We start from the raw sequence: 12,504 nt of genomic DNA on the forward strand, positions 1-12,504 counted from the left end.
ACAGCATTTTGAATGCAAGGGCACAGAATAGGTGAGAAAGATGAATGGTGAGAAGAACAAAGAAAAGCTGCCTACACAGAACTCTGCTGGCTCACAGGAGCATAGTGGGACTGAAGGTGACTCCAGTGACAGGAGGGGCACAGCAGTGACAAACCAGAGCTCACAGAGCAGTGGACGGACATGTTGAAGCCAGGCTCTCACCCTCAGTGTTTTGGATGTTCTGAGCCTTCAACCACATCTCCTCCAGGTACTCCTTTATCCTCCAGCTGAAAGGCATCTCATTCCCAGCATCAGCAGATACCACCATGTTGTTCTGCACCAGGATTATCTCCGGCTGAGATCTGGAGGGTTAAAAGATCATTAATGCACTGGGCTTTTGTCTGGGAAGAAGCAGAGTACAGACAACAGAGGTGAGAGGCTGCAGAAAGCACCTGAGCCCTGGGAGGGGAGAGAGGAGGGGAGGGAACTGCAGAACTCTGACATGGCTCAACCTGGCAGCTGTGGAGCCCTGGCCCTTCCTCAGCCAGCATTCCCTGGGCAGGCTGTGCTGGCAGCACACAGCTGCAAGGGCTGGGGAAGGAGGGGGAACATGCCAAGGGCCAGGGAGCAAAGCCCAGGAGCACTCAGGGCCAGGCAGGAAGAACAGACTGAACTGTGAGCAGTGCCCTGCTGCCCTCGTGGGACAGCAATCGAACACCATCCCTCTGCCTGGGGGGGGGGTTAGAGGCAGTGCTGGGCTGCTCCCAGTGCTCCCAGCCCAGCCCAGCTCCTCCTGCCGCCCCCAGGCTCACCTGTTCTTCCCCACACCGGGAGGGACACTCAGGAATTTGGTGTCACTGAAGATGAATATCCACAGGTTTGTCACCCACTTTGCTCCTGGCCTGGCCAGCAGCTCCAGGTTGCCATTCCTGTCCATGACAGCAATCAGGAGAGCCAGGAAGGGAGTGACCACCTTCTGGACTCGCTTCCACAGGGTGTGCCTTGGGGAGAGAGATGGAGAGACCCAGAGGGAATGTGAGCAACGACATCAGCACAACAGGAGGTGCCTGTCCTGAAAAATGGCTGACATTTACATGTGACAGAATCCTAACGCTGCCTTTATGGGAAAAAATACCACCAACAAAAAAACCCTGCACTTCTCTCAATCCTGGCTCACCTGTAATCCCACTGTTCCACTTCAGCACTTGTGCATTCCTGTCCCAGTCCAGCCCCTTCAGCTCTAGTTCACCCTTCCCCAGGACAGGCCAAAATTGCCTGCAGAGAGTTTCCAGCACAGACTGGAGACTGACACTGCCACTGTTCAGATTACACAAAGCTGCTGTCTCTGCTGCACAGGTGCCACTGGCAGAGACCTCCTGGAAGGCTGCAGGGCACCAGGCAGTGCTGCTGTCCTCACCTGAAGGTACCTGCCTCCTGCAGAGCACTGAGGTTGGACGCTTCCCGAAGCACCCAGTTTTTTGGGTGAAGGGAATTTTCTTCTTGCTTCTTCAACAGGCTGGAGAGACGAGCCTTGGTTATCTTCAGGAAAGAGGCTACAAAACAACAGGGAACTTGTGTTTTCTCTTCTATTAGCTTGGACCCAAATAGCCCGCCAAGCACAGCATTTGACAGTTGTTTCAATAATTGGCCACCTGGGGAAAAAACCAGCCAGCACAGCCAGAGAAAAAGCCACCACCTGAACAGCAGAAAAGCTCTACATCCACCAACACACTGGAACATGGACAACACATTCTTGGGGATGGACTACAGCAAGGACCTTTGGATCCCCAGTGCCCTGACTGCCCTGTTTTGGTGGTCCCCAGATGTTCAGGACACTCCCTGCAGCACACACCTTTCAGCTCATCCTCTTTGGAGAAAAGCCCAAGCAGAATCTCAATTCTCCTCCTGCTTCGACTCAGGTCTTCGTTCTGGTCCCGCAGCATCCCCACAGCACTCTGCACACAGGTCCTCAGCAGCACAGTGGTGTCCAGGATCTCACCCTGCCAGGAAAACAAGGTCATTCCCCTGGAGTGACCTTCCCGTCCCCAGCACACTCCCTTAGAAGGTTTACTGTGCTCCCTCAAAGGGAACTGTTGCCCGGAATCCCTGTTCCCAGCTTCCCTCAGGCTGCAATTCTCACTTCTTTTGCTGTCAAGAACATGTTACAGCTTCTGTGGCCCTTTCAGACTGGCCCATGACACAGGATTTGTGCTGAGTTAAGATTCCTGCAGGGGCAGGATTCAGCAGTTTGAGGAAAGAAGTGGAAATAATCAACGTGACCAAGGAGAATCTGCCCTTCCTGAGAAAGGCCACCTGTCCCTGGTCCTGGGCATGTCCAGCTGGGGCTGCCAGGGCACACAAGGCAATGACTGCAGCACAGTCAAGGCCTCAGCCAGCTCCAGCTCCACCTCAGAGCACACAGCTGGAGCGAGGTTCAGGACCACACTCCCACCTCCAGGCCAAGAAAGGCAACAGAAACTCTTAAAGCTGATTTTCAAAAATCAGAAGAATGAAATTATAAGGAATTATAGAGTCCTTAGAATGGTTTATTTCTGTAGTGATGTTGATTTTGACTGGGCAGTGGGGAGAAGGATCTTGTGTCTGATCAGTAACAATCACAATGCAAATATTGCTGACAGGTTTCAGGTGAAGTGGGACACAAAAAGTGGATTGCACCCATGGATGACAGAGCAGAGACCCACAGTGACAGCTGAGAGGCAAACAAATGTATTCTGAACTGACCTCATGGTGCTCTGCTCCTGGCACTGGTGTTTCAACCTCCATCTCTTCCTCCTGTGCTTCTCCACTGGCCGGCAGAGCTGCAGCTAAGGTGGAGAATTCTTATTAGAAAGCAGCAGTGCACTCCTGCGTCAGTCAGATTAGAGTTTATTTTAGCCACTGCATCCCAGGGCAGCAGAACATCTGGCAGAGATCCATTAGCACCTGCATGAGTAGCTGAGATTCACCTCTCAAACACAGCAACAGCTGCTCGGGCTGTCAGGCTTCATGCAGCAAGAGCTGGAAGAAATGTGACACTGAGCTAATGCCTTAAGCTCTCCCTGACTCCTGTCAGGCAGTGTGGTGAAAGGAAAGAGAGCACAAGAAAGCTGAGGGAAAAGAAAGATCCTTGTCAGTGGTCTTTGCCACGCAGCATCTGCTGCCTCCTGTGCTGGGACAGAGCACTCAGGCTCTGAGCAGTGCAAATGCCACATTACTGTCAAAAAGAAAAGGGAAAAATACAAAATTGACTTGCTTGATCACCTGAAGTCACAGTAATGAATTAAATACAAGTTGGGAGCCATGTGGTGACCCCCCCACCAAAATCAGGTGCTGAGCAGGGAAAGCCATCAGATGCAACATGCCAGACATCAGTTCCTGCAGTACCATGTCTGGGAGCACAGCTCCCTCTTTCCCCAGCACACAGCTCACCTGTGCCTTCACCTGGATCCTCAGAGAACACCTGGCTGATGGTGAGGTTCTGCAGGGCTGTCAGGTCAGAGATCATGTCCTTGGATCTGCGGAGATCGTCTATGTGCACCGACTGCCACAGCCCTACAGGCAGAGAACAGCAAGGAATCATTCCCAGCCTGCAGCTTGTTCTTCCACAGGAGCTCCCCCAGAATTACCTGCCAGCACCTGGGGTGATGTTCAGAGTTCACTAACTCTCACAGTAGGAAGGGAAAGCACAATGCTCGCAGAACCTGCTGCTGCACATGTCCCTGCCTGACAGCTCCAAGGTTCTGAGACCCCCCAGAAGCCCCCAGACCCAGCGGAACCTTGCTGAACACATCAGCACCTGCTCCAGAGAGCCTCTGGAGGACAACACACCCAGAGTTACCCCTGTGGCTGTGTGCTGCTCTCTAGCTGACTGGAGAGGGGACCTGGCTGTCAGAAGGCAAGGTGCTCCCACCCAGAACCGCCAGGTACTGATCCCCTGGGCACTCCTGTGGGACAGGAATGCAGCTCTGCCAACCCACAGGACACACTGAGCCCAGGCTCTCAGCATTTAAAGGAACAGTGAGCAAGAGAAATGATTGCCTGAAGGCAGCTGAAGAGTGAGGAGGGACAGAGGGGCACACGCACCTCCCTGGAATCCTACATAGGACGTTCCTCCTTCCAGCCGGGAAAGCTTCATGATGAAATAAACAAAGACAGAGACTTCCCCCAGGTCCACCTTGTTGATCTCATTAACAACGGTGTACCTGCAGCAAAGAGCAAAGGCAGACAGAGGGTCATGGCCACAGATCTTTCCTCAGAGAGGACACATTTCCTCTCCCAGAACAGACACAGGTGACTCCCACTCCTTCCTCCCAGCTGTGGTGCTGAGCTGCCACCTCCAGCTCTGCCCTGAATTACCCCTTGACCCTCAGATCTTCAGGATTTCTGCAGCCAGTGGCCAGAATTCACACTTCAGAAGCGATTATCTGCTAATTTGACCCAGTTTATCTTCTTTTGACTTGGGTTATAAATTATCTGAAATACGATCAGTGCATTTCGATTAATTCTGCTACAGAATAAAGGATTGCACGTTACTGAGTGTGAGATCCCAGAACAGCACCAATACCCAGAGTGAGGAGTGGCCAGGCAGAACTGAACCACTCCACACCCAACTCACTTGGCTGAGGCGATGAGCTGGGCATCCTGAGAGCCATCTTCGAAGTCGGTCTGAATAATGAGGACTTTATTTCCTGAAGTAGCATCCAGGAAATCCCTGAAGAATGAAAAGAGCTTTAACAGAAGTCACTAAGTGTAAAGATCAAACATTAAAGACCACAGAAGCAGTCACTCCACATTAGCTTTGGCTGCTGCAGGAGGAGAGAGAAAAACACCAAACCCCAACTCACGTGATGGAGCTGATAAGGTTTGTCCTGAGCCAGCCCACTGCCAGCACAGCTTCCCTTTTCCATACGTGCCACTCCAAATGCTCTGCCCACACACCTTCCACACAGCTGACAGCCTATTCCCAGCAGGAAAACACCAGCCCAGACTCACCGGATGCCCTTCAAGAAGGAGTACTCCGTGTCAAACTGCTGCAGGAACAGGATCTGCGGCCTCTGGGCCTTGCCCTGCACCTCCCTCTCCAGGGAGGCAGCGTCAGCACTGGTGAGCAGCCGTGAGAAGGTGGTGACCTGGGCAGAAAAGGGCAGCAGTGCAGTTCAGACCCACCTGTGCTGCCAGGGCAGGACTGCCAGCCTGCTGCAGAGCTGGGCTGCACCCCAAAATCAACATTCCTTTGCCGCCACCTCTGTGCAGCCAAGCACTGAGGTGCACACAGGCAGTGCCCCGCTGCAGCCCAGGAAGGCAGAGCTGAGCACGGCTCAGGGAATTTGGGAGCACCCCAAACTGAGCTGAGCATGGCTCAGGGAATTTGGGAGCACCCCAGACTGAGCTGAGCATGGCTCAGGGGGTTTGGGAGCACCCCAGACTGAGCTGAGCACGGCTCAGGGAATTTGGGAGCACCCCAAACTGAGCTGAGCACGGCTCAGGGGGTTTGGGAGCACCCCAGACTGAGCTGAGCATGGCTCAGGGAATTTGGGAGCACCCCAGACTGAGCTGAGCATGGCTCAGGGGGTTTGGGAGCACCCCAGACTGAGCTGAGCATGGCTCAGGGGGTTTGGGAGCACCCCAGACTGAGCTGAGCATGGCTCAGGGGGTTTGGGAGCACCCCAGACTGAGCTGAGCATGGCTCAGGGAATTTGGGAGCACCCCAGACTGAGCTGAGCACGGCTCAGGGGGTTTGGGAGCACCCCAGACTGAGCTGAGCACGGCTCAGGGGGTTTGGGAGCACCCCAGACTGAGCTGAGCACGGCTCAGGGGGTTTGGGAGCACCCCAGACTGAGCTGAGCATGGCTCAGGGGGTTTGGGAGCACCCCACTCACCTCGGTGAAGGCCGTCTGCGGCCCGGCCCCCACACGCACGTGGGCGCCCAGGAAGTCGGCGAAAGATGTGTGCTGCTGCTCTCTGAAGTAGGTGTGTGCCAGGGAGTGTGCCATGAACATCCCCACGGAGCTGCAGAGGCGGATGACGGCGTCGGGGGTGGCACAGTTGAGCAGGGCCAGGCGCGCCTGCTCGGTGACGCGGGGCAGCAGCTCGGCGGGCGCGCAGGCCGGGCCCAGGCGCTGCGTGGCCTGCAGCACCAGCGAGGCGCAGGTGTTGGCGTGGTAGCCCACGAACACGTCGGCGGGGCTGTACCGCTGCTGGCTGATGAAGTGCTCCTCTGTGTTGACCGCCGTGAAGTCCTGCACCCAGTGCTTCAGCTCCCGCACGGCCTCCCTCTGGCCCTTGTCCAACACGGTGCTGATGTCCAGGTAGTGCTTCTCCAGGCGGTTGATCAGCGGGATGGGGAAGTGCTTGTACACCACCTCCTTCTCCTCGATGACGATCAGGCGGAACTTGGGGTGCACCCGGCACTTCACCCGGTGGGTGCCCAGCCCCAAATCCACGTACTTCTGCCCGGCCAGGTACACGTAGTACTGGTTGAGGGCATCGTAGAGGCTCTCGTAGAGGTTCTGCAGGTTGAGGAGCACGACCATCTGGCCGGTTTCCATGCAGACCTTCACTCGGTTGATGTTCCTGCATATCTGGGTGTATTCTTGGTCCTTAGGAAAACTGGAGCCAAAGATGATCTCTGGCTGCTGGCGGGCAGTGAAAAAAACCTGCTGGAGGATCTGCAGCGCTGCGTAGTTCTCAGTCAACACAAGCAGGTACCTGCAGTCCCCATCCTCAGCACTGCTGTAAATGTTCTGTCGGATCAGCTCTATCCTACTGACATCGTGAGCATTTATCTCCCCTTTTTCTAGCAACTTGGAAGTGAATATCTCCAAGGCATTGACATCATCTTTGCCACCAAAGTTACGAAGAACCACCGCAGCAATGTCCTGAGGCGTGGGCTCATTTTTGGAGCTCTTAGCTAAGGCAAAAAACATCTTTATGAGACTGTAGTAGTCACGCAGGCCAAAGAACTCCCTGTCTTGGGCCTTGCAAATGCTTTCATATGCATCTGCAAAGTGATGGAAATACTGCTCGACCTTCTGCAAAGCCCCTCGAGCCGAGCAGCAAATGCCCTTTGCGCTCTCGATGAGCTCCTCTCTGCTGGGGTCCCCACGAGATACAAAGATGCCTCGATTCATCTTGGCAGGGTCCAAAGCCCAGTTGGAAATTCCGATGAAGCCAACCTTTTTGTGAGGAAGAGGAACATCATCTATGCAGCCATCCTCCAAAAGTGGATGCAAAGTCTTCAAGGGCATTTTGGGAGAGTCTTCTGCCAGTCCGATCTCATCCAAAACCACCACTGATACATACTCCTCCAAGTTCTTCCCTTCCTGGAATCGAGCACAGTGCTTAAAAGTGCCTATGATTCCCTCTGGAGTGGAGAGGGGGCTGCACTGAAAAGACACAAGATGGATCTGCTTCAGGTCCTTGAACAGATCAGAATGAGCAGCTTGGCCCTGCATAGCATCAGCCACGATGGTTTTTGCCAAGGATTTGGAGCTCCCAGGCTTCCCAACAAGAAAAAGAGGGATTTTCAGCTCAATACAGATGACCATCATGAAGACATTTTCCTTCAAGGCCAAGTTCCTTGCTATGGTATCCCGGAGTGGCACCCCACTTAGGAATAAGTCCTGCATCAGGGAGATTTCTTCCAAAATCTTTTTCTGGGTGTCGTAAGGCTTTGGGAGGACCTGGCTGATGGCAGTCCTGTATGGCTCCTTCCTTTCCAGGGAGGCGTGGTAGCAGACCCCAACCGCCAGCACCAAGGACCAGATGACACCGTTTCTATCAACGCTGCCCTTGGGAGCTTTCCTCTCAGCCAGGTACTTCTCCAGCTCCCTCAGCAGCAGGTGGCTGTGCCGATAGAACCACTTGAACACCTCCATGCAGCGCTCCACGTCCCTCAGGCTGACAAAGCTGCACTCGTCATCCCTCTGCCTCATGTATTGCTGGGAGGCAAAGAGCACCTCCGTGACCGTCTTCACCTCACCCTCAGTCATGGGCAGCTGCTCCGCCACGCGCTGCACAATCTGCTGGATGTAGAGCTTCTCGGCGCTGTTGTGGAGCTGCCCAAAGTCCCACACCAGTGGGATCATGCTGGGTGGGAGCGCGTGCACCCGGTACACGAGCTGTCTCAGCGGGATGGAGCCCAGCTTCTCCCTGCTGTCGTCGGCTTTGACCCGGTAGCCCAGCCCAGCCAGCTCCAGGCGCTGGATCATCCTGTCCGTGTGCTTGCGGTAAGGATTGCAGGCGGCGATGATCCGCAGGCCAGAGCCAGAGGCCAAGGGCTTCCCCTGCACCGTGCGGTCACACAGAACCTCCTTGATGCTGCTCACGGCCTCTGTCGTGTTGGCTTCATCGAAAAAGAGGACGGTGTCCAACCCGTGGTGCTCCTTGTTGGATTTAGCCAGGGCTTCTGCTTCTCTGACCCTGGCGTAGATCATGTCTGCAGTGGTGCCTCCGTGAACCTTGACGAGTTTCATGTTCTCCACCTCTACAAAGCTCCGGCGTAACTGGCACAGGAACTTCACCAGCCTGGTTTTCCCACAGCCCGTTTCTCCCATGATGACGACCGGGATGTTGCAGCGGAAGCGCATCTCGATGGCCAGGATTTTCAGCACGTTGTCTGTGGTGAGCTCATACGTCTCATCAGGGTCAAACACCCAGGGGAGCCCCAGCACCATGCAGAGCTTCTCGAGCTTCTGGTTGCGGGGCAGCTGATCGAAGTGCACATTGAAGGCAACCCCCTGCAGTAACAAGCCCTGGTACAGCTGGGTAGTCATGATGTCCTGCTTGATGACATTGCCGTTCAGAGGATTGATGGCATCGATGCGATTCCCGACCTGGAAGTGAAAACCAATGAACGTCATGGACACGCGATCCTCATTGAAAAACAGGTAGGGATGAGGCTCCGACTCCCACTTCTTCCTGATGCGGAAGGGAAGCAGATCTTCCTCCGCAACGTTCTCCAGATGGGAGGATTTTCTTCCTGAACTCTGGTCAGAAATGTTCAGGGAGGGCGTGGCAAAATCCCGTGCCATTAAAATCATGAAGCCAACCACAAAGCTCTTGAAACCATTCAAAGTGTCCCTGACAAAGTCAGGGTTGCAAAAGACAGAAGCCTCGCAGTCTCTCAGCTGGATGTTGAGGAACCAGGTGAAGTTGCGGAGCTCTGCCCAGGAGGGATCCATGACCCCGCAGTGCAGGAGGAAGAGCTGCAGACATTCTGCAGGGCTGCCTTCCACCGAGAGCGGCTCATACCAGAACGAGTCCAGGTCACACCCCTGGTTAAACCTCTTCAGATACTGGAAGGGTCTCTGGAAAGCCTCACTGCAAAATTCCTCCTTGTCCATTCCCACGTCTGAAACATCCCCAGAATGGTTCTGAAGTGTCTCCATTTCTAGCACTTCTTTGGGAGACCTGCATGTTATTTTGGGGAACACATCCAAGAAGGGATACTTTTGGCTCGCTGACACCTGGAGAAGAGAAAAAGAAAGAAAACAAAATGTCATCACAGAGCTGTAGCCTCAGTCTTCATCAGCTTAGCTAATCTCTTCTTAACAGTCTCCTTGCTTAAAACCACAGACCTGAGGAACAGGAACCAGCCTTTCCCCCTGTGCATCCCTTCTTCCACCTAAAGTGCACCAATGAATCCTATTCCCTCCTAACAGGAGTCTGGCATCACCTCCCGCCCCTTCTCAGGGCTACTTCAAAGGAAACCAAACCGAAGAAACTGTTGGTATTTATTCCAGTCACTTCTACACTGTGTTCTTACTGCTGCATATAAATATTCTCCTACTTTCAAACATGCAACATTAAATGACTGCATTTTTATGTTTCCTGTAAATGTTATGGGGGCGGGGGGGGGGGTGGGCAGTGAGGCTTGGACTAACAGGCCTTCAGAAATCACCAGTCCAAGGAAAGTGGACAGGTCCAATTTGCTGTCTGGTGTTAATATCACTTTGTACAACACCAGGGACTCCTGTTTGTTATGGGATACAGCAGACCCCCAATGAAACAGGGAACTCCTATGCTGTGTCTACAGTTACAGTCTCTACATCTCAGCACAGCTATGTACAAAGTGACAAAGGAATTCCCAGAAAAGGAGCATTGCTGGTACATACAGGTCTGGTTGCTTTCTTTGGCACTGGGGACACCTCCAGGATTTCAATGATGTACAGATGACACTTCTGCCGTAGCCACATATTGCCATTATCGTCTGTCAGGTACTGCAAAACCAACAGCTTGAAGAGAAACTCTGGAATTCCACGCTGCACCTACCACAAGAAGAGATACCAAAGCACTCCTTTATTTACCTATCACAACTTCACAGAATCACAGAAAGCTGAGGGTGGGAAGGCTCTCTGCTCAAAGCAGGCCCAGCTGGAACAGGCTGCCCAGGGCCACATTCAGTCAGGTTTTTAATGTCTCCAAGGCTGGAGACTCTACAGCCTCTCTGGGCAACTGTTCCAGAGTTCAATCACCTTGATGGTATTGGTGTCACTTACACAATAATTAGAAAACACATGCTAGGAAAACGGCTAATTGAGAAACAACAGCTTTAAAGGAAGCTCCTACAAAGGTCCATACAGGATCTGTAGGATAAGGCAGCTTTGGGAGGGATGTACTCACTGAGGAGGTGATATCAAAATGAAATATCATGGGCTTTGTCTGGTGTTCTCTCTTCAGAAAAGGGAGGAGAGATTTTAGCACTTTATCTTCATCCACTTCTGGTTCAATCAGTCTGATGGTTTTCAGAAGTTCTGTAAAGTCAGGCTGCTCTTCTTGCAGTCTCTCATGCAGCCTCTTCACATACAGAGATTTCCCTGATATAAAAAACACCACAAGAATTAAAGCCATCAGTATCAGATATATCACATTAAGACCATAATAGACAGAAGGAAATAAAATGCTTAAGTACACCATGCCCTAAAATCTCTAAAGCTTCCTAAAAGCCATTCCAGAAGAAAGTCTAAATCTGGTTTGAGCAGCTGGAGCCTGGAATCTAATACACTGCTCTTGTTATCTATACGGTTTGTTTTCCTTCCATTGCCTGAGAGAAGCTTTCCTCTTTATTAGGACTTGAATCTGTTCTATTTTGTGTTTGTTTCTAAAGTCACACCAGGGGACAAGGTGACTTCCAGCTTTCACCCCACTACTCTGACCACTCTGAAATGCTCTTTCTGACCAAGATACTTAAAGCTTGGACACAAAACCTGGCAAGGTGAACCCAGCTGTGGTTTTGAACTCTCAGCAGAGCCCACTCTGCACATGCTATCTTACCCATGCCGGCTCTTTTGGAGGACACAATCCCAACACACATGTGCTCCTTGAACACAGCCGCAGCCGAGCTGGAGGGCTGAACCACTCGGAAGTGGCGCTGCAAGTACTGCTGCATCTCTGCCTGTGGCCTCTGGGGAATCATGTGCACCTTCCAGTGGCTGAAAGCAGAGGGCAGGTAGCTGTTCTCCCGCTCGCAGTTGCACAGGATGATGAGCCTGTAGGAGCTGTTGTAGCACTGCAGGCGTTGGAACAGCTCCTCTGCCCTGCAGCTGACGTCGTAGCTCAGTTCATCCGCGTAGAGCATGGTGTAAATCTTGTCCCCCCCGGGGCAGGGAATGAGGCACCTGCGCAGGAACAGCCCCACCTGCTCTGCACTGGTCTGGGGCGTGCACAGCAGCACCTCATCAAAGGTGGGAAGGGGCTGCTCAGGGCTGTTCATGTAAATGGCCAGAGCAGAGCTGAGCACCTCGGAGCGAGGGCAGGTGATGAGGTTGGGCTGGCCCACACGCAGCAGGTCCTGAGGGAAATCTCTGGTGATACATTCCCTGTCTCTGCCGGCCAGGTTCTTCAGCCACACGCCCAGCGTGTCAATGTCCAGGCAGTTGGGCAGGAAGGAGCCCATGTTGCTCATGTAGCACTCCCAGATGCACTCCAGCCGGGTACTCAGGTCCTTCTCCCCATCCAGCAGCACTTGGAAGTCAGAAACAGCCTTCCCTGGGCTGGGAGGCCCCTGGCTCCTGAGGGCTCCGAGGATGTCCTGCTCGGTGCAGTGGCGGTTGAGGAAGGAGAGCATCATGAGGGCAGCCTGGCTGGGGCTGCCCTGGCCCAGCTCTGAGCACAGGTACACCAGCTGCTCCGCGCTGTAGTAGTTCAGGTAGAAATGCTCCAGTCGCTTTGCGTACATGAAGCTTTTCCAGCTTTCCAGGAAACTCTCCATGGTCTTGCAGAGGGCTGGGAGCACAACTGCCATGTCCCCTGGCCCTTCCAGCACTGGGATGGAGCCCAGGGAGAAGTCTATAAAAACACAGGATTCTTTGTGGCGTGAACAATACACCTGGGCAAGCCAGGAGCGGAAAAGCACGTTCCCAGCTGAGTAAAGGTCTATAAAGGCCTGGGCAAGTCTCTGAACATTTGAAAAGACCTGTGTGAGGACAGAGGAGAGAGAAACAAGCTGATTTACAAGTTTCAGTCATGAAACAACTGGAAAGACATTCAATGAAGAGAAAGTCTTTGGTTCCAAGGTGTGTCAGG

The 12,504-nt window shown here is 53.3% G+C and overlaps 1 protein-coding gene across 1 annotated transcript in view; it reads right to left on the bottom strand.

Moving 5' to 3' along the window:
• Positions 1–12,504, bottom strand: part of RNF213 (ring finger protein 213) — a 46,269-nt gene that overhangs the window by 15,721 nt on the left and 18,044 nt on the right. Inside the window, exons 24-36 of the mRNA XM_066200205.1 lie at positions 11,254–12,394; positions 10,603–10,796; positions 10,095–10,247; positions 5,859–9,446; positions 4,972–5,108; positions 4,595–4,690; positions 4,063–4,181; positions 3,409–3,531; positions 2,722–2,804; positions 1,832–1,979; positions 1,397–1,532; positions 792–980; positions 202–341 (exon numbers count right to left, since the gene is read on the bottom strand). Of these exons, the coding sequence (XP_066056302.1) occupies positions 202–341; positions 792–980; positions 1,397–1,532; positions 1,832–1,979; positions 2,722–2,804; positions 3,409–3,531; positions 4,063–4,181; positions 4,595–4,690; positions 4,972–5,108; positions 5,859–9,446; positions 10,095–10,247; positions 10,603–10,796; positions 11,254–12,394 (6,247 nt within the window). The remainder of the gene's footprint in view (positions 1–201; positions 342–791; positions 981–1,396; positions 1,533–1,831; positions 1,980–2,721; positions 2,805–3,408; positions 3,532–4,062; positions 4,182–4,594; positions 4,691–4,971; positions 5,109–5,858; positions 9,447–10,094; positions 10,248–10,602; positions 10,797–11,253; positions 12,395–12,504) is intronic.

This window comes from Chamaea fasciata, unplaced genomic scaffold (assembly GCF_029207755.1).
Source record: "Chamaea fasciata isolate MVZ Bird 193981 ecotype frontalis unplaced genomic scaffold, bChaFas1.0.hap1 SCAF_19, whole genome shotgun sequence".
NCBI classification, from domain to species: Eukaryota; Metazoa; Chordata; class Aves; order Passeriformes; family Sylviidae; genus Chamaea; species Chamaea fasciata.